Genomic DNA, 25790 nt, shown 5'->3' on the forward strand with positions numbered 1-25790 from the left:
CAGCCTGTAAATTTTCAGATGGTTGGTAGCCCTGGTTTAAGTCCAATGAAAGGGACAGAAGCAGTGGGGCAGAGACATGGAGTTTCACTTGAACCCTTGCTGTGTGTGAATGCATGAGAATGAAGTGACTGCACTTTTGGTTGGTGGCTTTTCAGCAAAGACTTTCAAAATGCTTTACAAAGATTAGTTAATAGAACCTCACCTGGGCTTCCTGTGCTGTGCAAATGAAGGAATGAGACACAGGAGTTAAGTGACTTTCTCGAAAACTGAAAGCAAGTTAGGTGTGGAATAGCTGGAAATCTGATAGCAAGATTTTAAAAAGAAAATCGATTGTCCCACTACTGTTAGTCACCCTCAGGAAAAATCAGGGCAGGTCACACATTAAGCAAAGGTCAATTTTGACAGAAAAACAAAGTTGTCCATGGAAAGTGTCAGCTTAACATGGAAAACTTGGACTATTCAGTTTTGGGTCCAACCTTCTTGATTTTTTTTTTTTTTTTTGATAAAAGGTCAACATTTTCAGGGGGCGAGGGGGAATTTCTGCTTAGCTCCATAAAAATATAAACATAGTTCAGGTTTAAGTGATGATGAATTTTGTAACAGGAGTGCTCTCAATGTAGCTCCAATACACCTATTAGAAAACTCCAGATTTCATAATAAATTATTCACTATCAATCTGAAATGTTACCTGTGAAAGACACTTCTAGCTAAGGCAATGGACTGGGACTCAGAATATCTGGATTCAGTTCCAAGCTCTGCTACCAGCTTCTCATGTGACCACTCGCTGTAGGTCAGTTCATCATCATCATCAAATGGGGATATTATTACTTCTTTAGCTTCATTCATTCAATTCATTAGTAGGCAGCTGCTGTTCAGATACGACACCAGGTTGCCTAAGAATACTGACTAATAGTTAGAAAAGTTCAATTAACCTCTGGATATGCCAACAGAAAAAACACCAAACTTAAATTTTTTATTTTCTAATTGGGCAAAATGAGCTTCTACAATGCTGAGCAAAAAAAGAAAGCTCTCTCCTCTTCCCACAAAACCAACGATGACAGTTGTCAAAGAACAAGGACTTTGGCCTTGATGATAAATTCATAAAAGGTGGAAACACTATTTTGCCAGACTGAAATTTGCAACATTTGGGCTCAGATCAATGATCTCTAACCCAACCACTTTAGTCAGGTTGGATTTCTGCCCTAGTTTTACCCAGCCCTGCTTAAGCGATCCCTTTTAATTGGAGATTGGAGGGAGATCTGTCAAAACCCCACGTCATCTGTACAGTATACACACAAGCCAAAGGGACTGCTTTGTGTCAAATATTTGAAATATCTACTGTGCAGAGGATCAGAATTCTCCACCATGATTATAGCCCCCCAAATTAAGCATTATCTATGTCCCCAATTAGATCAAAGATTCAATGGTGTATTACAGCAGTACTTCCTTTTGGCAGTCATTCCTACCGTGAGCGCTTAACATATGTATGGCTCCCTCCCTTTAACTCCCTTCCCATCAAATGCCCAGTGAAAATACCAGTGTTTTTGAGGCAGTGATCTTTACACAACGTCAGCCGGCAGCACACAGGGCAACTATCCAAGCCTTAGTAACTTTGAGGAATCTAACCTTAACATGTAAAGGGAAGAATATGAAGTGAATTTAGTTCTTAGAAAAGATGCACTTCAACATCCTAAATTCCTCTGACTTTAATGGGACTTGCACATTGCACAGCACCTTTCAAAAAGTCAGGTCCACGCTTTCTTGAGATTACTGTTCAGAATTTTGCAGCAGCAATTTTTCTTCAATACATCTAGAGCAATTATATTTCTTAAGTAGCTACATTTATAGGCAGACTTCCCTGGCATCTATGGCTGTAATAGTGTGCTGGCATGGCAGGTTTTGTTGGGATTCAGATTACTTAGAGTGTAAGATCTTTGGAATAGGAAGTACCTTTTGGTTCTGTGTTTGTACAGTACTTAGCACAATGGGGTCTCAGACTCATAGACTATAAGGTCAGAAGGGACTATTATGATCATCTAGTCTGACCTCCTGCACAACGCAGGCCACAGAACCTCACCCATCCACTCCTTTAATAGACCCCTAACCTGTGACTGAGTTACTGAAGTCCTCAAATAATGATTTAAAGACTTCGAAGTACAGAGAATCCACCAGCAAGTAACCCATCCAGGGTTGCCAACCGTCCGTAAATTTACGGACAGTCAATAAAAAATGTACAATTTTAACACTGTCAGTAAATCCATAAATAAATGAAAATATCCATAAAATTGGGTAGAAATAAAACATTATATTTTGACATTGATTGTCGACATTCAGAATTACTTCTTGTACCATAAAACTACACTCATCATGACTTTATCAATTTCCTGTTTTCTATTATTGCACATGCCCAAAGAACCCGATTGATCAATTAACTGCAGTTAAAACAATTGCGTAATTCCAAATTCCTGTGGTACAGAATATCATGAGTGAGTACACACTTTTGTGACATTATTGTATTGTTTGTGGTATTTTTAGTGATGTCAGTAAAAAGTTTACCATGTCAGTAAAAAAAACCAACTTCAGATCTTCATGTCAGTAAAAACAAAAATGCAAGGTTAGCAACCCTGCCCGTGCCCCATGCTGTAGAGGAAGGCAAAAAGAACCCAGGGTCTCTGCCAATCTGCCCTGGGGGAAAATTCCTTCCCAACTCCAAATATGGCGATCTGTTAAATCCTGAGCATGGGGGCAAGACTGACCAGCCAGACACCCAGAAACAATTCTCTGTAGTAATTCAGAACCACCCCATCAAACATCCCTTCACAGGCCATTGGGCACATTTACCGCTAGTAGTCAAAGATCAGTCAATTGCCAAATTAGGCTTTCCCATCATACCATCCCCTCCATAAACTTATCAAGCTCAGTCTTGAAGCCAGCTAGGTTTCTTGCCCCCACTGCTCCCCTTGGAAGGCTATTCCAGAACTTCACTCCCCTGCTGGTTAGAAACCTTCGTCTAATTTCAAGTCTAAACTTCCTGATGTCCAGTTTAAATCCATTGGTTCTTGTGCCCACATTGGTGCTGAACTTAAATAACTCCTGTCCTTCCCTGGTATTTATCCCTCTGATGTATTTATAGAGAGCAACCATGTCTCCCCTCAGCCTTCTTTTGGTTAGGCTAAATAAGACAAGCTCTTTGAGTCTCCTCTCATAAGGCAGGTTTTGGACCAGGCAGGTCCTGGTCCATAACTAGTGCTCCTAGGTAATACTGCAATACAAATCATAGTAAGAAGTAACTCAGCTACTGTAGAATGAGCGTCATTTTTGCAATGTGACTGGATTGGCTGTTGTTAGGTAGTGTTTTACCGGGCATTCCACTGGCCTTTCAGAGTCAAGGAAGTTTCATACCAGTAGATTCAAGCAATAGAAAAAGCTAATTTTGGCATAACTCATCCATTCGTTGCATGTGACAAAATCTTCATTATCAGTGGTAAAATCAATTTATCAACTGTTAGTCCTTGTACAACTAACTCTCTGCATTCTTTAAATTGTACAAGCAAATTTACCACACTGGGATTTTTGTTGTTTTTCTTCCTGAAGATATTAACACAGAGTGATGCCATTAGGCAGTAATTTGGCTGTCTTGTTGAAGCATAGCAGGGCATAGGATACAGGGAAGATACAGAATGCTGCATCGTGGGTAGTAACGCATCCAAACTCATTTTTTAGAAACTGAGCCACGTCAGTAATGAAGCAGTTCTGCTCTCTGCCTTTAGCATAGTCTAGCTCACTTTGGTTCCAGTAACCACATACATATTTGATGTAATTACACTGAAGAAAATATTTTACTGTTGGCAAAATTATATCACGATTCTGTACACTAACACTACAGGAGCCTTGTCTTTTCACAATCTCACACTGCATCATGTCCATTCCCATAATTTCCGCTACATGTAAAGCTTGTTCCACAGCCTTTTGGGTCTTTGGAACACGTTTAATTTTCCTCTCTAATGTCTCAGGAACTATGAGTTGCTTTGTAGCAGCTATTAGGGTCATATAACAGGTTATTAATGATAGTGAAGAGGGAAAGGGAATAGATGTAAATCTTTGGAAAGTGAAAGATGGTTTTGTCTGATGTCGATGGTGCCGGTAGGTGCTGAGGGGCTCCCCCACTCCCTAGAATCAGGGAAGGCTCCCTGGCTGGAGACACTGGCTCAGGCAGCGGGTCTCCGTGATTCGACCTCGGTACGGATCGGTGCTCAACCCCACCTGCTTAAACGGTGCAGGGGAGTGTCTGTGCTCCGAGAACTGATTCCATCTCTTCGCGGTGCCGAGTTGGGTCAGTACTGATGGTGCCCTCTGCATTGATGGCACACTGGGTAACGAAGCAGAGCAGGTCGGCTCGGAGCTGGTCAGAGTCTCCATGAGCAAGACTTTCAGGTTGATTTTCTGGAGGTCTGAAAGCCTTGCAGATCCGTTCTTCTCCTTCCGAAGAGCTTCCCCCCCAGCGGCTTCAAGCAGTGGGGGTCAGTTAGTGGGAAAGCCTTCCGCCGGAAGCACATGGCTTGCAGCCATGAGATCGGAGTATATCCGCTCCTGGTAAAGTCTCAGCCAGACTATCCCTAAGTCTCTAACTACCACTAACAACAATTGTTAAACTAACTAACACAAAATATCATGCTTAAAGTTCAAAACATGGGGAATTAAGCACTTGCAATACAAGCACAGGCAGTTCCAGCAACCGTCAGAGGCAGAATGAAGGAACTGAGGGGAGTAGGGCCGGCAGCACCTCATATACTGCTGCATGTGCGTGGGGCTCCAGGGAGCGCCGGAGCCGGCCCTATGGGATCTGCTAAGGGGAGAAAAGTTCCAGTAGCCGTGCACGAATGCGTGCACACACCTATAGTGGAATGGTCATGAGCAAGCACTTGACGAAGAACAGCAGTTACTGGTAAGTAACCTTGTTTTTCTAGCATTTGATTTGCAAAAATGACTATCCCATTACACGAAGTAAGAAACCACTACCCCCAGAAACACTTTGATCAACATTTCATGTAGTTCAGATTTCTAAATCCACACATTCCCACTTAATCTGCTATGGGCTGCTGTTGAATCTAAACTTGCACAGTTCAGATCCAATTCAACAGGTTTAATGCAGCCTTTCCCCATTTCTTCCATTGCCCAAGGCTTCTGGGAAATCCAAATAAGAATGTTTAACTTCCAAATGTGGCACATGCCAAGAGCAAGTGGCATCTAATTCTTTCCACTGAGACTTAATTATGACATTGAGACTCACATTTTCTTCTACATATATTTTTAGAACACCTTAGACATCCAGCTGCTATTCTTTCGTGCTGTTGAGCTTCCACAAAAAACAAAGTTGAATAAAGTGTGCTTCATTTCTAGCATTCCAGTATCGTGTGAAGTATGCAAAAGAAAATCAGACAAAGTAGTTTAGAAAACGAGGTATCGCATGTCTGTGCAAATACACTGACTTTTATTTGAAGGTCAATCATTTCAGTCATTAAAAATGATGCAAACTATATTAATAGAGAAATGTGATAATCACTTCATTATTTGTCTTTCACCTTGTGAATTTCCATTTGCAAACAGACTCTTCAGCAGAAAGTTTCATAAGTCACAAGCTCCATCCTCCATCAATGATAAGCTCATTGCCTGTCATATAGGCAGACTGAAATGATAAGAAGAGGAACAGTAACTATCATTTATTACTAACACACAGAGGAAAATGCTAACAATTATTGAAGTTAATTTAACAAAAACATTTCTTTGTTCTACAAACAATCCTTTAATCTTTACAAATACAACAGTGGCTCTGAAAATTTAAAGGATTAATAACTTTAAAAACTAAAGCCTTTTAGCTACGACAGTGGGCTGTTGCAAAGTGAAAAATCACCATCACACGGCTTTAGGAATTCTTACTCTTACAGATGGTAGGCACAAATGTGTCATGCAGGGACTATAGGAATGCTCAAGAGGGTGGAGTTAAGACATCTGGCCTGCAGCCATATCACTTGATACTGTGAGATCATTAGTTCTCATGGGCTAAGCAGGGTCTGACCTGGTTAGTAAGTTAGAGGAGAGATCTTAAAGAAAAACCCAGATGGTGGAGGAAGGGTTGTTGTGGCACTCTTTCCTCTAGGTCAATACTAAACCATATTGAGTTCAGATCTAATATTGAAGTCCTGACCATATATGGGCAAAGATCCTAGGGCCAAACTAGACAGAATTAATAATAAGCTTTACCAATAATAGACTGATAGGATTAGTGTCTGTGTGGCCCAGATGAACCTTGAGAAAGTGACAACTGACAGAAATACTGGGACCCAAACACTATCCTCAAGGGATTCTGCTGGGCTCAGTAAGATTGTCCTGATCACTGGGCAATTTCCACGGAATCTAGTCCTATTTTATGTTTACATTGTATATGTAGCATATTATATCAATTTAATTTGACGTGTGCTGTTAAATTAGTGTTGGTGCTATTTGTGGCCAGATTTGGGCCATCTGGCATATGGATAACCTTGCTGGGTCCACTATGTGGCCCGTGCCCTTACGATGCCCTTTGGATGTAGTTTCCCTAGACAGGGGAGAATTTGTAGTTCAAGTATTTGTAGTGATATGATATGTTCCTGCATCTTCATTCCACATCATCACTTGCTGGTGACTGATTGTTTGCAGGGTAACTAAGGCCCCAAACCTGTAATTATTCTAAGCTCTGTTTACCTTTCTCTGAGAGATCTGTCTAGCCCAAATGTTTTGTTGTTGCATACTGTATTCAGGTTACATATCCACTGACCCCACTGTACTGAAGGTGGTGTCACTTGTGGTGGAAGCAAAGCAACCTTGTGGTAGCAGTGGGATAGAATTCCATGTCTCCCAGCCTCCGCAGAACTGCGCTGTGCACAGCCAATTTGTTCAGAATGCATGCAGTGTCCAGAATACGGTCCTCAGCAAATAATGAGTTAACCGTCACTTTCAGTGCCAGGAAGTAGTTCACTGATTGTATCTGGGGCTAGACTTAAAGTATGTCAGTCTTCTATCACTGCAGTAATCTGTCTCCAAGACTGTGTAAGCTCCTGCAAAATAGCATCCCTGTACTGAGAAGCCACCAGATGGGGTGGGATTCTGTGATTCACATCAGATTCTGTTGTACAGTACTTACTTCATCAGAGGCCAGATACACAAAGAGGTGGGCCACTTCTTCAGCAGTAGCCATCCTACCAGTCTTCTGTCTAGCCAGAAAGTCTTTCAGTGCCTAGAGATACCAGAACATTCCATGCATCACCACCACACACTGAAATATAGAGACCTGATTACTCGGTGGTACATTAAAAAAAAAAGCTTTGTTTTCAGACGGCCACACGCTCACCACATGGTTACTACACTGTGCCGACAGTACATATGATGCTCAAAGAAAAGAAAGGATGACTAAGATAGGGTACATCACCACAGGGTTAAAAAACCCCAACTAACTCAGGTCAGCTGACTCAAGCTCACAGGGCTCAGGCCCTAGGGCTGAAAAACTATTGTGTAGACTTTTGGCAGTGGCTGGAGCCCGAGCTCTGGGACCCTGCAAGCTCTGGGACCTGGGCCAGCCACGGCCAGGGGCCTTTTATCCCTGGGTAGACATACCACTAGTGAGCTAAACTTCAGGATTGCAAAAGACCTCACCACCTGGAACCAGAGGTTTACATTCCAGTAAGGTCGACTCAGCCATTTCTCCTTTTGCAGCAGACAGAATTCCATGCAGAAGTCTTGCAGATGAGAACCTAAGAATTCAGCTGAGTGTTTGCTAAAATGTTCTCTCCCTCACTGTTGTGTAGTTTACTGCACATCAGTTTGTTGCTGTCATGTGCCCAAGAAGTGGCTGTATTTTATTGGTGCTATAGATATAGTATATGGTTGTAAAACACTTGGAGAGGCTTCAGGATGAAATGCACCGTGATTTTCTTTAACACGGTGTCCTGGGAGGACGTGCAGATGCCACTCTGGGCACCAAATGACCAAGCAGCCAAAGTACAATCACTGCTGTTGCTACTTTCGAATGCTGAGATTTAGGCAGAAGTACTGTTCAGTTTTTCCCAATTGCTTTAACATAGCTGTGTGCATGCACAAACATAAATTAAGTAGCCTGCTTACCTGTTCCGGATTAGGCCTGGTTTGGATTCTCTCCTGTAGAGATGGAGTGTCAACAGTTCCTAAGCAAATGTTCAAAATTTAAAACAACCACTCAGCCGCACTCAACACATGCAATCATGACAAAGGACTCCATCACCATTAATCCTATTATTTATACAGTTCCATGGCTGTACAGGACAAAATTGGGATAAAGTTTTCAAAAGTGTCTAAATGACTTAGAACCCTAAGTCCCATTGACTTTCAATGGGAGACCGACTCTTAAATGGCGGAGTCATTTCTGAAAGTGTAACTTAGTAGCCGAAGTCATAGAGGTGCTTTTGAAAAACGTTACCCACCGTTAACCAAAACATGAGCAACATCCCTTCCCCAGCGTGTTTACAGTCTCAGCATATGAATGGAAATATAAAGTGTTAAACTGACTTACTATTCTGGATACTGACAAAGAGAATCTTAATACTGATAGTAATCTATGCAAGAGGCAATCTAGACTATTATTACAATAAAGTATTTTCATGACAGCTCACTTCCTTAAGCAATTTTACAGGGCTGATCATCACCACAGTTAGGTAATGCAGCGTTGTTTGATGCCACTGAGCATACACTAATTAGAATGCAAATCAATATTTTAAAAATAGATTGAGGCATTCTTTGTGCGTAGAGATATAGTATAGTCATACAATGTGGACTTCTAGTTATCTACCCCAAGGTATCATCCCATTCCATTGCAGTGACTAGGCTCCTTTGTGGAGAAAGATCAGCATGAGAGGTGGGGTTTCACTTTGAGCTAAGGGGCAGAGAGGTTACCACTATTTTGCCTCATTCCTGATGTCTTGCTATCATACTTCCAGCACTCTTAATCAGATACGGAAACCACCACTTCCCCCCCTAACTTGCAACTTTCATGTCCCGATAATAACTGGTATAATACACCATCAAGATACTCTGTGCACATGTAGGTGTGCTTTTATAGTCCTGAAGGGCCTTAAGCAACTTGGTATCTAGATTAATAGGCTACTAAGCATATTCCTTCGCCTTGCCCCACAAATATTGGAATGCTATAAAAAAAGATGGTTACTTACCAGTAACTGCTGTTCTTCGAGATGTGTTGCTCATGTTCATTCCATTTTAGATGCATGCACGCCTCCATGCATGGTTACTGGAACTCTTTTCCCCTTAGCAGATCCCGTAGGGCTGGCTCTGGCGCCCCTCAGTTCCTGCTTTCTGCCTGTGACGGTTGCTGGAACTGCTTTTGCTTGCATCGCAAGTGTTTAATTCCCCTTGTTTCAAACTCTGATTGTTTGTGTTAATTAGGTAGTTAGGTTAAGTAACCGTTGATAGTAGTAGTTAGGCACTTAGGGTAGTCCCGGCTGGGACTTTGCCAGGAGCAGAGTATGCCCCGGTCACCGGGCTTCAAACCGTGTGCCTCCTGTGGGAAGGCTTTCTTGCTAAGTGACCCGCATGATAGCTTCCTAAAGTGCCAGGGGAAGCTCATCGTAAGAAGTGTAAGATCTGCAAGGCTTTCAGGCCTTGGACTCAGAAAGATGGAGAAATCCGCCTGAAAGCCTTGCTCATGGAGGCAGCGCTTTGACCGGCCGCTGAGCCAGCTGCGCCTTATATACCGTGGCTTATGCATGGAGTTCCAGGGGGCACTGGAGCCGACCCTATGGGGTCTGCTAAGGGGAAAAAAGTTCTGGTAACTGTGCACAGAGGCATGCAGACACCTATAGTGTAATGGACATGAGCAAGCACTTGAAGAAGAAATAGTAATTCTTAAATTTGCATTTCAGGAAATGTCAGAAGAAAGTCTTAAATGTGGTTTCTCCCTTGATTGCTGATGCTTTCAGCAGCTGTTTGCATGTGGTGGGGCTGTTTTCAAGTTTCATGTTCTATCAACAACCTCAAACTAAATCTGGAAAATTAAATAGGCCAGGTGCTTTGCGATAATGCTAAAGACAAACCTGCGTTTTTCAGTGTCAGCTCCAAGTTTACAAAATGCTGCAAGAACTTTCTTACCAGGACATATGCAGTTACATCTGATGCCTTGTTCAATGAAGTCAGCAGCTACAGACTTGGTTAGGCCAATAACTGCTGCCTTTGAAGTGCTATAGACACATCGGTTTACAACTCCTGAAAGAAGAAGTTCGTGTTAGGGTAACGTGGAAATAAAAATCACAATAAAAAAAAAAAAAAGAAAGAAAGAAAATGGTCACATTTGTTCCATATGGGTCTAACTTTTGGGCTCTAGATTTTTCCGAATGGCATCTCTTTGAACAGATGATGAATGAGAAGCTGGCTCGAGTACTGACTGCTAGACAAAGCAATCTGCACGACTAGAGTGAAGTTCAAGAACCAGGATACAGTACTATACACTGACCAACAGCATAGAATGAAAATATCTGGGGAAATAGCCGAGGAAATTTGTTTTAAAAAATTGCATAAAGATTTATTAAGGAGAGGGGACTATCTGCCCCTCGCTCACAGAGTTCTTGTTGGGTAGCCCTTGTGCAGCTGGAATTAAGGAAGTACTGAAAAACAAGACAAATTATATATGTGGCATGGTACCACATATATAATTTAATAATATATAATAATATAAATTGTGGCATGGTACCACTAAATAAATTGCAGCAATCAAAGTTGCTTGTGCAACCTTAGTTTTCCCCTTCTTGTCCCTATTCAATATGATATGGTCTTTAGTTACATGTTTTTCCACACCACCCCAACTCATTCACTGCACGGTGGCTAGTGCTCCCTGGAAAGCCAGCTATTAAAAATTCTTTTTATCCTCATCATTCAACCTGTGGCCCCATGCCTTTTTTACTGCGTACCATGCAAACCTGCACTACCACAGAATTATTCATCTCCTCATGGGCTTTTCTATGATGCTCTTGTCACGTTGGCTGGATTGGGGGGGAGGAGGGAGGGCATTTAGTATATTGTTTGACATCAGTATGTCAAAATCATAGTGATTCATGTAAGATATGCCATGTCAGGTACTGTTAGAAAGGCTATACTGTGCTAAGTAAGATGATGACGTTTATGTTCATGTGTTATATGTGTAATGGACATTATGGATATGTTTGATATATCTTTATTTCAAATTGTGCTGTGTCTGGGCAACACCCCAGACAGGATGGCTACAGAACAAAAGCCTGCTTGACGGCCCATTAAGAAATTCACAGGCACAAGGGGCCCAGGAGGAGAAGCCAGAGGTATACCTAATGAATCACCAGGTCTTGCTCATGTGACTCTGAACTCCATTTTGGTTCTGTAAAATTCCACAAACAGCATGGAAAAAAGCTAGAGGACATAAAAGGGAGAGGCCCGGGATCCATTTTGTCTTCAGTTGGGTTCAGCCTTCAACCACCTGTCTACCTCTGGATCAAGTCATCTGCAACTGAAGCTGTGAAAGAAAGGACTGAGACCCCTCCAAGTACTGGATGTATACCAGAGGGACTATACAAGCCTGCAAACTCCACAATTCTCCTAGAAACCTGAAATATATGGACTTTCAAATCATTTGTATGTATCTGATTGCTTTAACCCTTTAACATTTCTCTTATAGTTTGTTTCTTTCTTTTTATAATAAACCTTTCGTTTTGGTTGCTAAAGGATTGGCTGACAACGTGGTATTTTGGGTAAGATCCAAACTTATATTGATCTGATACTGTGGCTGACCCTTTGGGGTCAGGAGGAACTTTTTTGGTAAAGAGCATAGAGTTTAAATAACTGGTCTCTTTACTGGACCTAGTGGCTGATTGGGGGCTGGAGACTGAAATGCAGTAAAGGGGGCTGTGTGTATTTCTGTACTGGCTTTTTAATAACCAGTGTGGGGAATCAGAAGCACAGTTTGTGGCTGGTTGGGAAGTCTGACTTCAGTGTCACCCACCAGCGCTGGGAGAATCTGCTTTTCTTTTGCAGCCTGCACTGATCTCAGCATTTTCAGGTGGCTACCCTGGGCACGGACGGGTCACAACTCTCCTTGTAGCAACTTAGTTCTTCACAGAGAGTAATTCATTTCTCTCACAAAACCCCAGTGAGGTGGTATTATCATCTCCATTTTACGTATGAGGAACTAAGGCATAGAGATTGAAGCCCAATTGTCAAAAGTGCCACTTAATTTTGGGTGCCCGATTTGAGACATCTAGGGCCTAGTTTTTCAAAGCACTTGGCATTTTATATCACTTCAGATGTTCAGAGAAGAGCTACCCTGACTTCAGCTGCAGTTGTGAGTGCTCAGCACTTCTGCAAATCAGGTGTCAAGTTGGGTACTCAGGAAAATGAGCAACACACAGTGACCACCTGTGCCCAGCATCATGTAAGAATTCTGTGGCAGAGACGGGGCAGGGGCAGTTCTCCAGAGTGGCATTCAGCTTCCTACACCACAGAACCATCCTTTTGCTTCCTGCAGTCCTCTCCCTCATTCACTACAACCGTCCAGCTTCTGCAACAAATGAGGGAGGTGTCCTACAGACAACAGCCTCCTTTGCTGCACAGCCTTGTTTCATCACCAGAGCACTGGCCCTCCAGTGCACTGCATGAGGTGGGACTCCTGTGAGAAAAATGGCATGTAAAAGACTGCATCAAAATGCTTATGCACAAAGGGGTTAAATGAAGGTTGCACATGTGGGTATAGTCTCATCATTCCTAAAACAGGCACTTTCAAAATTGGACTGACAAAATATTATTCTTTAGGTTCAGAACGTCAACCTTGGACACGACCCAGGAATATCACAAGTATGTATATGACAAAACACCCCTCTAAGAAGCCTATTACCTTTAATGCTGGATGCCACAGAAGACATGTTGATAATGTTTCCAGATTTCTGGGCAAGCATCTGCAAAAAAAAAAACCCACAACCGCCATGATACCATTCAAACCAAAGCTATTCTGTCATATGGGGACCAGTCCTGCCACCCTTACTCACATTAAGTAGTACTTTATTCCACAAGTAATTTCTCAGAAATCAAGGGAATTACTTGTTGATCAAAATACTACCCCCAAGGGCAGTGTTTGTCTCCTATTTCATAGTCATATCATCTTAAGTTACATTTTGAAAAGTCTCATTCTCTTCATCAATAATAATAATAATACCCACTTCTTACTATGTACTCGTATAGCACCTACCTATAAACAATGAATTAAGCCTCAGAACAGCCTTTTGAGGGTAAGTAGTTATTATAGAGATGGGGAAACAAAGGATAAGTGCCTGCAAAAGTTACACACAAAATCTGTGCCAGAGCCAGAAACAAAACCCACTTTCCCCGATTCACAATTAACACTATAGCATCCTTCCTTGCCTGAGCATCACCTCACTAGAGAATTCTTGGTTATTACATTGCAATGCACTCTCAGCCAGTCAGAGTGGGGAATGCTGTACAGTGACTGCCACAACTATACCCTTTTCACAACTAAAATGGCCAAGAGCTATTAGTAGCCACAACATAGGGCTCTGCATACTTAATGGTTATTTCTCTTATGGAATAGCTTTGATAAAAACTGTGATCTAATCGGATGAAGAGGCTTTCAAGTGAAGCAATTATCTGCTAACCAAAGTACACACCTGGGACAATAAAAGCTTCTTCAGTAGCAAGGTTAACCAGGCTAGGGCCCATTCAAAATTTGATATGAAAGAATAAAAACGAAAATGAAATATATTACATTTCAATATATCTAATGATCTTTCAAATTAGAGGAAGATGGTCTTACGTCAATAACTCAGTCATAGGTGGGGGTCTATTACAGGAGTGGGTGGGTGAGGTTCTGAAGACTGTGTGGTGCAGGAGGTCAGATGATCATATTGGTCCCTTCTGACCTTAAAGTTTATAAGTCTACAGTGAAGCACTGGACTGGGACTCGGGAGAGCTGGGTTCAATTCTTGGCTCTGCCACAGACTTTCTGTGGGACCTTGGGCAAGTCAGTTAATCTCTGGTTGCCTCTTCTATAAAATGGGGATAATTATAAATCCTCTCCCACCCTTTGTCTGGCTTGTCTATTTAGCCCGTAAACTCTTTGGGATAAGGACCGTGTTTTACTACTTGTATGTTCAATGCCTAGCAAAATGGAGACCCAATCTTGCTTAGCGCCTGTAGATGCTACTGTAATAAGTTATATTAATCAATGATAATGAAGTTATATTTGAAACAAAACATACTCTTTCTGATCCACTGAGGAAGAGCAGAAACAAATCTTGGAAGAAGATCCATGTTCTACACCACCCTTTCAGATGATTTAAGGGCAGAGGGGATAGAAGGGAATTCTATTTCTCTTCCACTCTCTTAACAAGGCTGAGGCTACTTCCAGGAGCTCCACTATCTTCTCTGAAGAGATTGGAAGCTGCTGATCTTTGTGGGACTTATGCTAAGGCTACGCCTCATTTTCCAGGAACATGGCTATGTGCAATTGAAAAAACGAGGAACGAGGCTGGGGACATGGAAAACACTCCAGCTGCTTGCCTGACTCCCAGATTTATCTCCCACCATAAGGCTTCTCAGCCCGAACACGTACGCCCTTCAGACATGTTCAAAGCATTCAGCTACACCTTGTAACTCAGCATATTCAAGGGCTGGGTGCATTCATTGACAAGTACATCTTGTCATGAGCTATTGCTTGTATAATCATATAATATTCTAAGCACTGCCCCCCGATTCACTGCTGCCTTCATAGCCCCCCTGCCAGGTGCCCAGCATGGACATGTCTTCTCAGTTCCTCTCTCTTTCTCTCTACCCCAACTCTTCCTGTTCTCGGGGAAAGTTTTAGCCCCGCCCCCACGAGTATTCTATCGCACTATATCGGTTATTTTGTAGGTAAATTGATGTGTGCACCCAGAGGGTGGGCAGGGCAGGGCAGTGAAAGAGGGGGTCTTAGAAGAATAAGTGGGAGTCCGCTCCCCAATATTGCTTCAGAGCACCAGACCCAGGTGTGTTTGCCAGTTAGAGAGAGAGAGTCTCCCACAGTCAATCATGATTCAGCAGTTTAAAATAATCATTATTTTGGGAAGGATGCCCAACTTGAGATGCCTTAAAGGCACCTGATTTTCAGACAGTGCCGAGCACCCACCATCTGGCCATCATGCCCTTTTAGGCATCTCACATTGGGCACCCCAAGAACTGAGGCACCTCAAATCACTAGCCACTTATGAAAATGCAGGCCAGTTTAATTAGCACAATACTCGCTGGAACTGAGGGTTTGAGGAAAGCAGGGATTGAGACTGTATTTCAGGATCATAACCACTGCAGGCTGCATCCCTGTTCACATTGGTGACAACCAGCCTTGGGCTATTTTGGCCTTCCAGTTTGTTCCTCGTAAACACCGCAGCACCTGGCCTGGGAGTTCGGCCAGAATGTAGTTATTATGTCTCAAACAGGAAGTGTCCTCAAGCTATGATATAATTGTACAGGTGAGCTGTTTATCTAATGGGATGAGTGCTTCCCTATATAAGTAGTGTGTTTTCGTCAATGGTATTGGACAGCTCTGCAAGGTAGCTTCCTGTTATGGGTGCAAGGGAGAAATCACATAATTAAATCTGAATCATTACAAATACTTTTGTAGAGATGGGATAGCCTTGCATTCCCATGCACTCTCTTACTGCACTGCAGCTGAATGATTCTAAATACAAATTGTACAGTGTGAAAACCTGAATTAACCTGCCCTATCCACTAGTAGTCAGCTAAAAGGTTAGCTTTAAACCAGGACTGAATGAAAGCAGTCCTAGGCACAATATGATACGAGGGCCCTCCGTGGCCACATCCCCACATTTTCACCCACCATCATCCTCTTAAAGTGCCTATAACTTAATCCTGCCCTGCTTAGAACACACTGCAATGTCTTTTACACTAAGGAGCATGGTAGACAGAGCCTTACCTTTGGAAGGAATGTCTTGATCATTAGATACATGCTGTGAACATTGAGGTTCATTGTGAAGTTCCAGTCTCTCTCTTCACACTCCAGAATGGTTCCATGATGTACAAAACTGGATCAAGTGCACAAAATGCAATGGATTATTTCCTGCGCCTTTAATGTATAATTCATATTTTTTCTCCTCCTCCTCTGTAATAACTATCCCTCCAATCAAGAAAAGTTGGACAAGACTCCCTTCAGAGGTTATAATGCAACATTCAGCTTGCACAAGTTTCCAGTGACTAGTATGTGTAGTTCAAGGCAGTCATAATATGCCACCATATACACAGATAAAGATTTGGTGATAGGCAGAATTGATCATAAAAAAGTGTGTGTGTGTGTGTGGTGGTGGTGGGGGAATTCACTGTAATTATCCCTTTCCTCATCCATCAAAATTATTGGTCGAAAACTGACATTTGAAAAATTTCAGTGAGTGCTAGTATAAAGATATTTTTATTTAGATTTATCTTTTTCAAGTTAAAAATAACATATCATGTAAGTTCTGGAGGAGATATTGGTTTTATCACCAACATATCTGAAGGTGGTGATGAAGGGTGTTGAGACGGTGCTGAATATATAGTATCACAATGGACAAGTTTGGTGAGCCTGAATGCTAGAGGATTCTGGGAACAGGGGCCTCATAGCACTAGGCTGTGGAAAAATCACTGAAAAGGCCAAACTTGCACTTGGCATCAATATGTGTCACAAATGTTTGTCCAGATCCTGTGTAAGCAGCTGTGCTAATGTGGAAGACCAGTGGTCACGGTCAGCCACTGGCCAGTTCGCCTGGTGTGTACATGTGTAGGTGTGTAATGGCGAATCTGGGGCGAGCTGACCTGGGTAAACTGACCCTATAGAATGATGTGACATCAGGTGCCTGGAGAGGAGTGGTCCACAATAAGTGACTATCAGCCAATCCCTGCAGCTCCCTCCCAAATTATGAATTAATTAGGATCTGCCACATAATTTGCTGGCAAAGCATATTTGGGGACATGTGACTTCTTTGGGAAGAGGGTATAAGCATTGAGAAGATCACATGGTATCGGGCTTTTCTATCTATATCTCATATATCGAAGAGGGCCAGTGATACTTTCGGACAGAATAAGGATTAAGACCAGAGGGCCTCGGTGTAACCTCGACCCTGCTCCGAGGGATCATAGATCAGAGGGCCTCAAGGTAGCCAAAACCCCACTGCAAAGAACACAGAAAATAGACCAAGGACCTGAGCGAACCCGAAGGAGGAAGAGACACTCGTCACCAAGAAGTGGTAACTATCATACTTTGCTTACCAACCAGGATACTCTGTGGGGCCCGCATAGTTACTGTGGGTTTATGCCTGCGAAACTAAGGCTTACTAAGGAGAGGCATTGTATAGTCCTTTCTATTTGTCTGTGATATCTGCTTTTCAATCAACAATAGCTCTGTATTGAAGATATTGACGTTTGGTCTTCACTGGCATGGTCACGGGGTGTTCAGCTGTGGGCAAATGAATTGATCAGAATTGGTCCCCAGTTTAACAAAGGGTGTACGAAAGAAAGCCCTGAAAGCTGAAGTCCTCTCTCTGCAGAGCAGACAGCATTACGCACTTCCCGCACTGGTCTTCCTGAACCCCTTTGATGGGGCTGCCACAAGTGGTGAAAAGATAATTCAGTCTCATTGAGCCACTGAGTCTGTGGCTTGTCTACTTAGCTCACCCTCAAAGAAGCCAGATTGTGATGGAGGGTTTTGTTATGCAGAAACTAGAAAAACATTTACGAAAAGTATGGGGGACACATCAATTTGAATTAAATACCTTTGGGGCATAGGCACTGGAAAGAGAAGGGAGTTTAAACAATAGGATCTAGTTACCCTGCCACATTACAGAGGACATCAATCTTCTCAATCTCCTTGGCCAGATTTTCTATTTGTTCTCTGTTAGTGACATCCAGCAACCGTGTTTGAATGCCTATAAAAATAAAATGTTTGTATTTTGCTTTGGTTTATTAAAAATGAATGACCTGATTATCAGAGGTGCCAAGTGCCTGCAGTTCCCACTCAAGTCAGTGGCAGCTCACAGGTGCTGAGCAGTTCTGAATATCAGACCGTAACATTTATACCCTGGGATAATATGGTCTTTTACCCTTACCACCAAAAAGCTACACTGTTTTGTTAAATTCTCCCAGTACTGAATTGCTATAATAATAAGAGCATGGACTACTATCCAAGAGCCCAGGGGAGAGTTAGAAAAGACAACTGATTTTATTGTAAGAGAATAACAACCAGACAAGCAGGTGAGCTGGTGTCGTCTTTAAACTGGAGCTAATTCCAATACACTTCCTTTTCACAGAAACTCAACCCATCAAAGTACTCATCACCCTACTGAATTTCAACCCCTAGTTTCAGCATCTGTGCTATACACTACTCCAGCACCCTCAAACAAAGAACTCCGATTAAATCACCAAGATTAATTTCCTGTGCACTGTGCTGAAAAAATATTTTTGTGGTTTGGTCATCTACAGCCAATTACACAGAGTTTAATAGCAATTGGTTGAGTCAAAAGAGGCTGATGGAAGATAATAAATCATTCTCCACTGGAAAAAACTCAAACTGATAAATCCATGCACATGTTCTAAAATGTCTCTGTCAACTTCTCTAGGAAATGTGTTAGCAAGAAAGCTAACTTCTCCCTGGCAGGCTGACTAACAGTGGAATTTCCTCTTCTGCATTATGTTAAAAGTCCAGCATATTCTAATTCCAATCCTTAAAGGAAGAGTTAGGATTTAACAAAGCATGTATCTGAAGTTCCTTTTCCTAAGACTAAGAGGGAGAAAGACTGTGTAGAATCTTGATTCTACTTCCTGGTGTTCCTGTCAGCGCAACTGAACGGATGTGTTGGAGGGTAAATAATCCTCCTGTTTGAGAATTCATGAAATACTCAGAGGATGAGTTGGAAACTCCCCAGAGTGCCTAAAGAGTCACTCAGAGGCTGTTTGCAGTGAGCCTGAGGAAAAGATTGTTATTAGACCTTCTCACAGTCATGGATGTATGTAGGGACCAGTGATTTAAAGGTATTTTCTTTCTGTTTTATTGTGTATATAGAATAGGTTTAACCCAAAGTTTTTATGTTACACATAAAAATGAACTCGTGTTATGATTTCCCTATCTTGTTCTAACTAAGGAACAATTACGTGAAGTCTGTGACCATGAGTAATTGAGACATGCTAGTATAGTATCAGCAGGGAGGTAACTCTTAGTCCTGAGAATTTATACAAAAATAATAGGGGCTGATTTAGTGTCATTCATATTTAAAGAAACTCCAGTTCACAGCGGTGAAAAACTGCGTTGCCATTAATGCATTAGTTGGTCACACTGAAATGCAGCGCACTCAACTTGATTCCTGTGTAGCTCATGAAGTGAGTTCTTTAGCTCAAGTGGTAGAATTTCATGCTTTTAGCACTAACGGCCCAAAGCTCAAGTCCCATGACTGAAACAAGAGGTAGTTATACTTGTTGGTCAGCCCAATGGCCTGGACAAGTCAGTGAAATGGATGCTATGGTGAGGAGTGGCAGCAGTTAACTGCTTAACTACTGCCTAGTCAAATCAGATGCGTGGGGTTGTTCTATGCACCTTGTTGTATCCTTTTTGAAATGCTGAAGTTTCAGTGGAACACTAGCGCCCCAACACCCAGCCTCCACATTCTGCTGCAGCATAGAAAAGCCCACATGCCAACACCAAGGGGTCACTTACATTATTCCAGTTTCCACTGCCTTTCGAATTCTGTACTGTCCTCATAGGAAATTTCTGCAAGCAGCTTACAAAATACACAAAAGTTGGACTGATGTCTGTTGTAAAGCATTTACCTGAATACTCCTCCAGTTCTCTCAGCTTGGACTCACTGATGTCTGTAGCGATGACCTTTGCTCCTTCTTTTGCAAAAGCCTTAACAACACAAGCAAAAGGTACCATCAACCTTTAGATATTTTAGGTTTTACAAGGAATAAAGGCTGCCTTCTCCTCTCACTTCCTTCTTGGACTGAAACAGGAGCTGGCTGAAGGCAGCTAGTCTCTTGCTTTTCTTTTGGTGCATAAAGAAATTATCTGTATCTATACCTGGCTGCATAACCAAACGCCATGGTGTTAGCTGAATGTAGGCATGAGAGAGGGGAACAAAACTTACAGTCTTTATTCCCAGAACCAGGAAGCTGTAATTAAAGCAACAGGTCCTGTTACTTGACCCAGCTGAAGAAACAGATATGCACAAGAGTGACACTCATACATTGTCTCCAGTAAGGGCAGCACGTGTACAAATGTATAGGGTCAGATCCTAAGATGGTGAAAAATCAATGCATCACCAAAGATGTCAGTGGAGCTATGCCAATTTGCAAGAGCTGGGGATCTAGCCCAGAGTTTATAGAAATTGAGGGCTTTTGTGTAAAAGTGCTTTGCACCCACCTCATTTAAGAGTGAACGACTTAAAGAAACAACTTATTAATGGTTCTGTTCACTACATTCAACAGAACCAGGTACCTATTCCTGAGAGAGACCCCTAAACACAAGGGAACCCTCATAATCATAGTGTCTATTGAGAAAAAACGACTTGCTCTGTTCCTGAGTGAGTTGTTGACAAGCAACTGCTATTGAAGAAACTCATCTGCTGATCACAGGTGGCCTGAAGGCTCCAAGTCAGAAGCAATTCCCCACAGTAAGTGGCAGCAATGAGTTTCTGAGAATGCCTGTTCACAACTGTGGTGCATCTTTAGAAGGCTCAGGTCCATCCGCAGTTCGTTGCATATTTACAAAGCAAATTCATGAGGAAAAGGAATCTGTTTTGCAAATTAGCTATTCCATTGAAAGGATGTTTTAATGCAAGTGATAGGATTAGCAGTCCCCAGCACCAACTAAAGGCATTAGTAACTAACTGCTTGGCAAAGTCTGTGAAAATCAAAGTTTGTGACAATTAGGTATCTTTCATTGCACATCTCATGCAAGCTTTGCTAGTCTCCCTCTATAGAAGCCAGTTGTGGAGAGCAGAGCTGTTAAAAGCAGAGAAAAATGGCAGACATTTCAGGAAAAAAATGTTTTTCATTCTGCTCTTCGGAATGGTTTGGACTTTTTGTTTTTCTCAATTCTCCATCGATTTTTTTATTAAATGAAATGTTTCAGGTTTTTAAAAAAAAATCCCAATGTGACCAAGATGATCAATCAAAAATTACCAATACCAGAAACCAAGAGCAACAGACTAAATCTTTCCATTTGCCAAAAAAATTTAAAAGCTTAAGATGTTTTAAGGAAAAAAAAAATCCTTAAAAAAATTCCAAGACCAAACTTCAAGGAAAAAAGTTCAGACAAAAGCTTTTGATCTTGCTTTCGTGACCAGCTTGACATATGCACATTCCCTTCATCGCCCATAGATCAACGAATGATATTCGGAACCAATTTGGATTGAGTTACATGAATTAGCAAGGAACAGAAGGGCCACCACATTCTACCTGGATTTGTTGCCACAAAGATCCTTGAAACAATCTGCTAATTGTTTGACCTCCAATCTGGTACAACAAGAAACCTTGGGACATCACCGTCCCCAAACAAAGCAGCAGAGATATCTGAGGAAGGTCACTGATCCACCGTCCAGAGAAGCAGCAGCAGCAGCTCTCATCAAAGCAGGAAGCAACTCCTGGCTAGTTGTCAACACCAGTATCCCCAACCAACCCCTGTGAAGGAACAATCAGTTGCACATGTACAAAATGGGAAATGACTGCCTAGGAAGGAGTACTGCAGAAAGGGATCTGGTGGTCAGAGTGGACCACAAGCTAAATATGAGTGAAATGCTGTTGCAAAAAAAGCAAACATGATTCTGGGATGTATTATCAGGAGTGTTGTCAGTAAGACATGAGTAGTAATTCTTCTTCTCTACTCCATGCTGATTAGGCCTCAACTGGAGCATTATGCCAAGTTCTGGGTGCCACATTTCAGGAAAGATGTAGCCAAATTGGAGAAAGTCCAGAGAAGAGCAACAAAGATGATTAAAGGTCTAAAAAACATGACCTATGAGGCAAGACTAAAAGAACTAGGTTTGTTTAGCCTGGAGAAGAGAAGACTGAGAGGGGACATGATAACAGCTATTTCAAGTACATAAAAGGTTGTTACAAAGAGGAGGAAGAAAAATTGTTCTTCTTAACCTCTGAGGACAGGACAAGAAGACATGGGCTTAAACTGCAGCAAGGGAAGTTTAGGTTGGACGTTAGGAAAAACTTCCTAACTATCAGGGTGGTTAATCACTGGAATAAATTGCCTAAGGAGGTTGTGGAATCTCCATCATTGGAGATTTTTAAGAGCAGGTTAGACAAACACCTGTCAGGGATGGTCTAGATATTACTTAGTCCCACCATGAATGCAGGGGACTGGACTAGATGACCTCTCAAGGTTCCTTCCAGCCTTATGATTCTATGATCTTTGGGGAAGTCTATTTATAGAGCAGCAGGGAATTTAGACAGTGTGACTCTTGAATGAATTTTTCCAGAATGGAAGCAAGGCTCTCATGGTGTAGCAGTAACATTTTTCCATGTGCTTTTCAAGGAAAAGTTAAAGGATTTAGCTTTGATTTAATTTCCAAGTTGACAATAAAAGACAGTTCAGTACAGGTATCATTGAGCTAATCAAAACAGCAACGCTAGCAAGGAAATAAGGGGGGAAAAGAAGAATGATGCTTTCCAGACTTACTATAGCAGCTGCTCGTCCAATCCCTTGTGCGGCTGCAGACAGCAATATTACCTTCCCATCCAGCCGACCCATACTGCAGCCTGCAGGTATTGAAACAAGTTCTGTGACAACTCTCAAAAGGAAAAAGGAGTTAACACCAGCTCCAGGGAATCAAAACCAAATGCATTCTATAACTGACTAGGTGACTCAGAGCATCTACCACTGAAGAGAACTGGAGAGTGGCTTGTTCTTTCCACAAGCTAAACACATTTTTCAATATGCCTATTTCCTACCTTGGATTATAAAATGAGAACTTTTAAAGCAAAAGTTTTAAAACAGGACCTGCCTTATCTCTGTAGGCAGATCGGAGTCTCCAGTGGCGTTTAGCAGAGTGTGACATCATCAGCAGAATGCATGATGTGGGCTACCACACTGAGCAGTTTAACATTGTACAACAAATACAGAGAGATACATCACACCACATTGGATGTGAAATCAGTCTGAGCCGTGGTATGTTTCTCAGGAGACCAACGATCTGAGATCAGAGTTGAAAACTGAGGGAGACTTACGTCAGACCTCCTGGTTATCTCAGCCATGGCTTTATTTTAGTCGTGTCCCTTCTATAAAAGGCAGCTATAATATGTCGCAGGCATTTTATCATTAGTTAATATAAACACTGACAGGAAAAATTCAGGGTGGAATTTTCAAAGATGCCTAAGACATTTAGATGCCCAGTGTCTGTTAGAACTTAATAGGAATTAAATGTCCAAATCCCCTTTGAAAGTCTCAACCTTAAAGTCAATATGAATACTACATATGTTTGAGAAGTGAGTTTGCATGCCTCGACTTTAATACTATCCTGAAATGCAGAGTTTTCAGCACTTCTGTAGGAAGGGCTACATTTTAGGGAGTTGGATATTTTCATTGAAATGACTCAATCATAGGTTAAAGTGAATTTTAATGCCTATAAAAAGTAGTAAGTGCTCGTAAGACCAGCCAGTGTGGGTAGATCTGTGTGTGCAAGCTCCCCTATGTCAATCCACTATGTGCCGTCCTCAGGATCCCTTCCAGTTATACCAAGTCAGTGGCTTTCATAGATTCCAAGATTCCATGGCTAGAAGGGACCATTGTGATCATCTAGCCCGACCTCCTGCATAGCACAGGCTATAGAACTTCCCCAACATAATTCCTAGGTCACAGGCTGAGCAGAGCGAGTCTGTCTACAGAGGTGTAATGCGATAGCTTTTGAAAACCACATCTGATCAATTCCAAAATTTCAGGGAATGTTTTAGGTATCAATGGGCAGAATCCTGTTAATTTTGGTGAGAATCCAAAAACCAAAGAAGCCAGATTGCCACTAAAATCCAGCTCACCGAGGGCCCCTTTGGTGCTGCCGGCAGAGAAAGCTCTCTAGTGCCCTCTGCTTCTGCCTATCCATATCACAGGCAGCAGCTTCCTAAGTGCTTGCAGGCTTTCTTTCTTACCTAAACAGAACTGTACACCCAGCCAGGTCCCTGGCTAGTGCTGGAGTCCTAAAAAGAGAAGTCCTGGCACTCATTGAGGCGCTGGCTATGCATACTGTGAGGCAGGAGCACAATCTCATGTTGCCTCAGGTCACAGAAGACAGACCTGAGGCGGTGAGAGATATGAGGGGCAGGGGGAGCACACCAAAGGGGACTAGGGGTTAAGCAGGGGAGATATTGTGGGTTAGTGTTAGGGGGCAGGGGGACATTGGTTGTCAGGGGAGAATGTGGCCTTGTAATTAATGAGGAGAGGGCGCAGGGAGTCATGATCCACCAGAAGAGGGAGAGCGAAGGGGGCCTGGACAGCAGGCCTGTGTGCTCTGTGTGGCGAGGCTGGAGAAGGCCCCTGCTCCCTTGCAGGGAGCTAAGTGGCTCTTGTGTGGAGGTAGCTCTGGGCCGCTCCTGGCTGCCGGCCCCAGAGAGCTCAGCTGTAGGGGATGGGCTTCTCCGGGATGGGCTGTGCAGTATAGCTCCCTGTATCTGGCGGTGCAGATCCTGGTGGGAGAGGCTCAGGCTTCTGAGCAGATGGAGAGATGGCAGCTGAGCCAGGCCCAGACTCTGGGGGATCCCTTTCAGCCCTGGCTCCCTACTGCGGAAGGATGGCTTCTGGGTTACCAAGCTGCTATTACTCCTTCTGGAGTGGGCCCAGGGGCAGAAGAGGCAGCATGAGGAGATGGTGCCATGTGACATGGGTCATCATCTCTCCTTCCGGAACAAGGACCAAGGTCCAGCCCTGGCTCTGTGTTCCAGAAGGAGGAATGAAGGCTTGGTAATCAGAAGGACTGGAACGATGTTCCAGCTCCCCCCCAAAAGTACCAGAATGCACTTCAAGCACTGCCTCTGGCTCCCTCCCACTCCAGCCAGCCCCTGGCCTACCTCCCAATTGCAGTACTCCCATTTGCACTTCAAAAGTTGGATAATGCGCAGGGCTCGGCAATGAAGTGTGCAGCCTTCCAATAATGTGTCTCTTGGCAGACTATAAGTTCATTAGAAACTAAACTGAAAGTATCAAATAATTCTGCTTTTGATTTAGGCCAGATTTTACACCACGTCTCCAGTTATAAAGGTTTACAGCATATGATACTGCGCCCCTCCCCCCCGGGTCAACACGAGGTGTATAAACATTCAAATCAGCTTCTCAGCCCTCTAGTCACAACTTTCCTGACTGTCATTCCAAGTGAAACTAACAGGATGAAACATATAAGGTTGAATAAAGCCACCCACCTCACAGCCACCTTTCAGGATTTACAGACTCTTGGACAGGAAGGAGTAAAACACGGGTTTTCAGAGCGAATGCTGGGTGTTGTAGTTCAGCTGGTGAATTGCTCTTTAAACAATACTGTTCCCTGTTAAAAAGTTGAGATGCTGCCATCTAGTGAGGCTCAGGATATAAAACCAGTTATTTTATCTCAGGGGAAGAGAAAATTGTCAGCAATACCTGGCAGTTATTCACAAAAAATCAACCACCCAACAGTGGATGAGTATGTTTTCCCCAGCAGTTTGTATTGACTATATATCAGTCAGCAGAATCC

At 42.6% G+C, this 25790-nt stretch overlaps 1 protein-coding gene across 1 annotated transcript; it reads right to left on the minus strand.

Moving 5' to 3' along the window:
• Positions 1 to 5470: 5470 nt before the first annotated feature.
• BDH2 (3-hydroxybutyrate dehydrogenase 2) lies at positions 5471 to 25516 on the minus strand. The gene is made up of 10 exons (XM_067568189.1): positions 25483 to 25516; positions 22757 to 22836; positions 19897 to 19975; positions 17906 to 18002; positions 16022 to 16130; positions 12935 to 12995; positions 10171 to 10284; positions 8158 to 8216; positions 7181 to 7273; positions 5471 to 5686 (listed from the first exon to the last, which is right to left on the minus strand). Exons 2-10 carry the CDS (start codon positions 22826 to 22828, stop codon positions 5633 to 5635), a joined length of 738 nt encoding a protein of 245 aa, XP_067424290.1. The 5' UTR covers positions 22829 to 22836; positions 25483 to 25516; the 3' UTR covers positions 5471 to 5632.
• Positions 25517 to 25790: the final 274 nt, after the last annotated feature.

The sequence above is a fragment of the Emydura macquarii genome, unplaced genomic scaffold, assembly GCF_026122565.2.
Source record: "Emydura macquarii macquarii isolate MOO-44397 ecotype Brisbane River unplaced genomic scaffold, CSIRO-AGI_Emac_v2 contig_2863, whole genome shotgun sequence".
NCBI classification, from domain to species: Eukaryota; Metazoa; Chordata; order Testudines; family Chelidae; genus Emydura; species Emydura macquarii.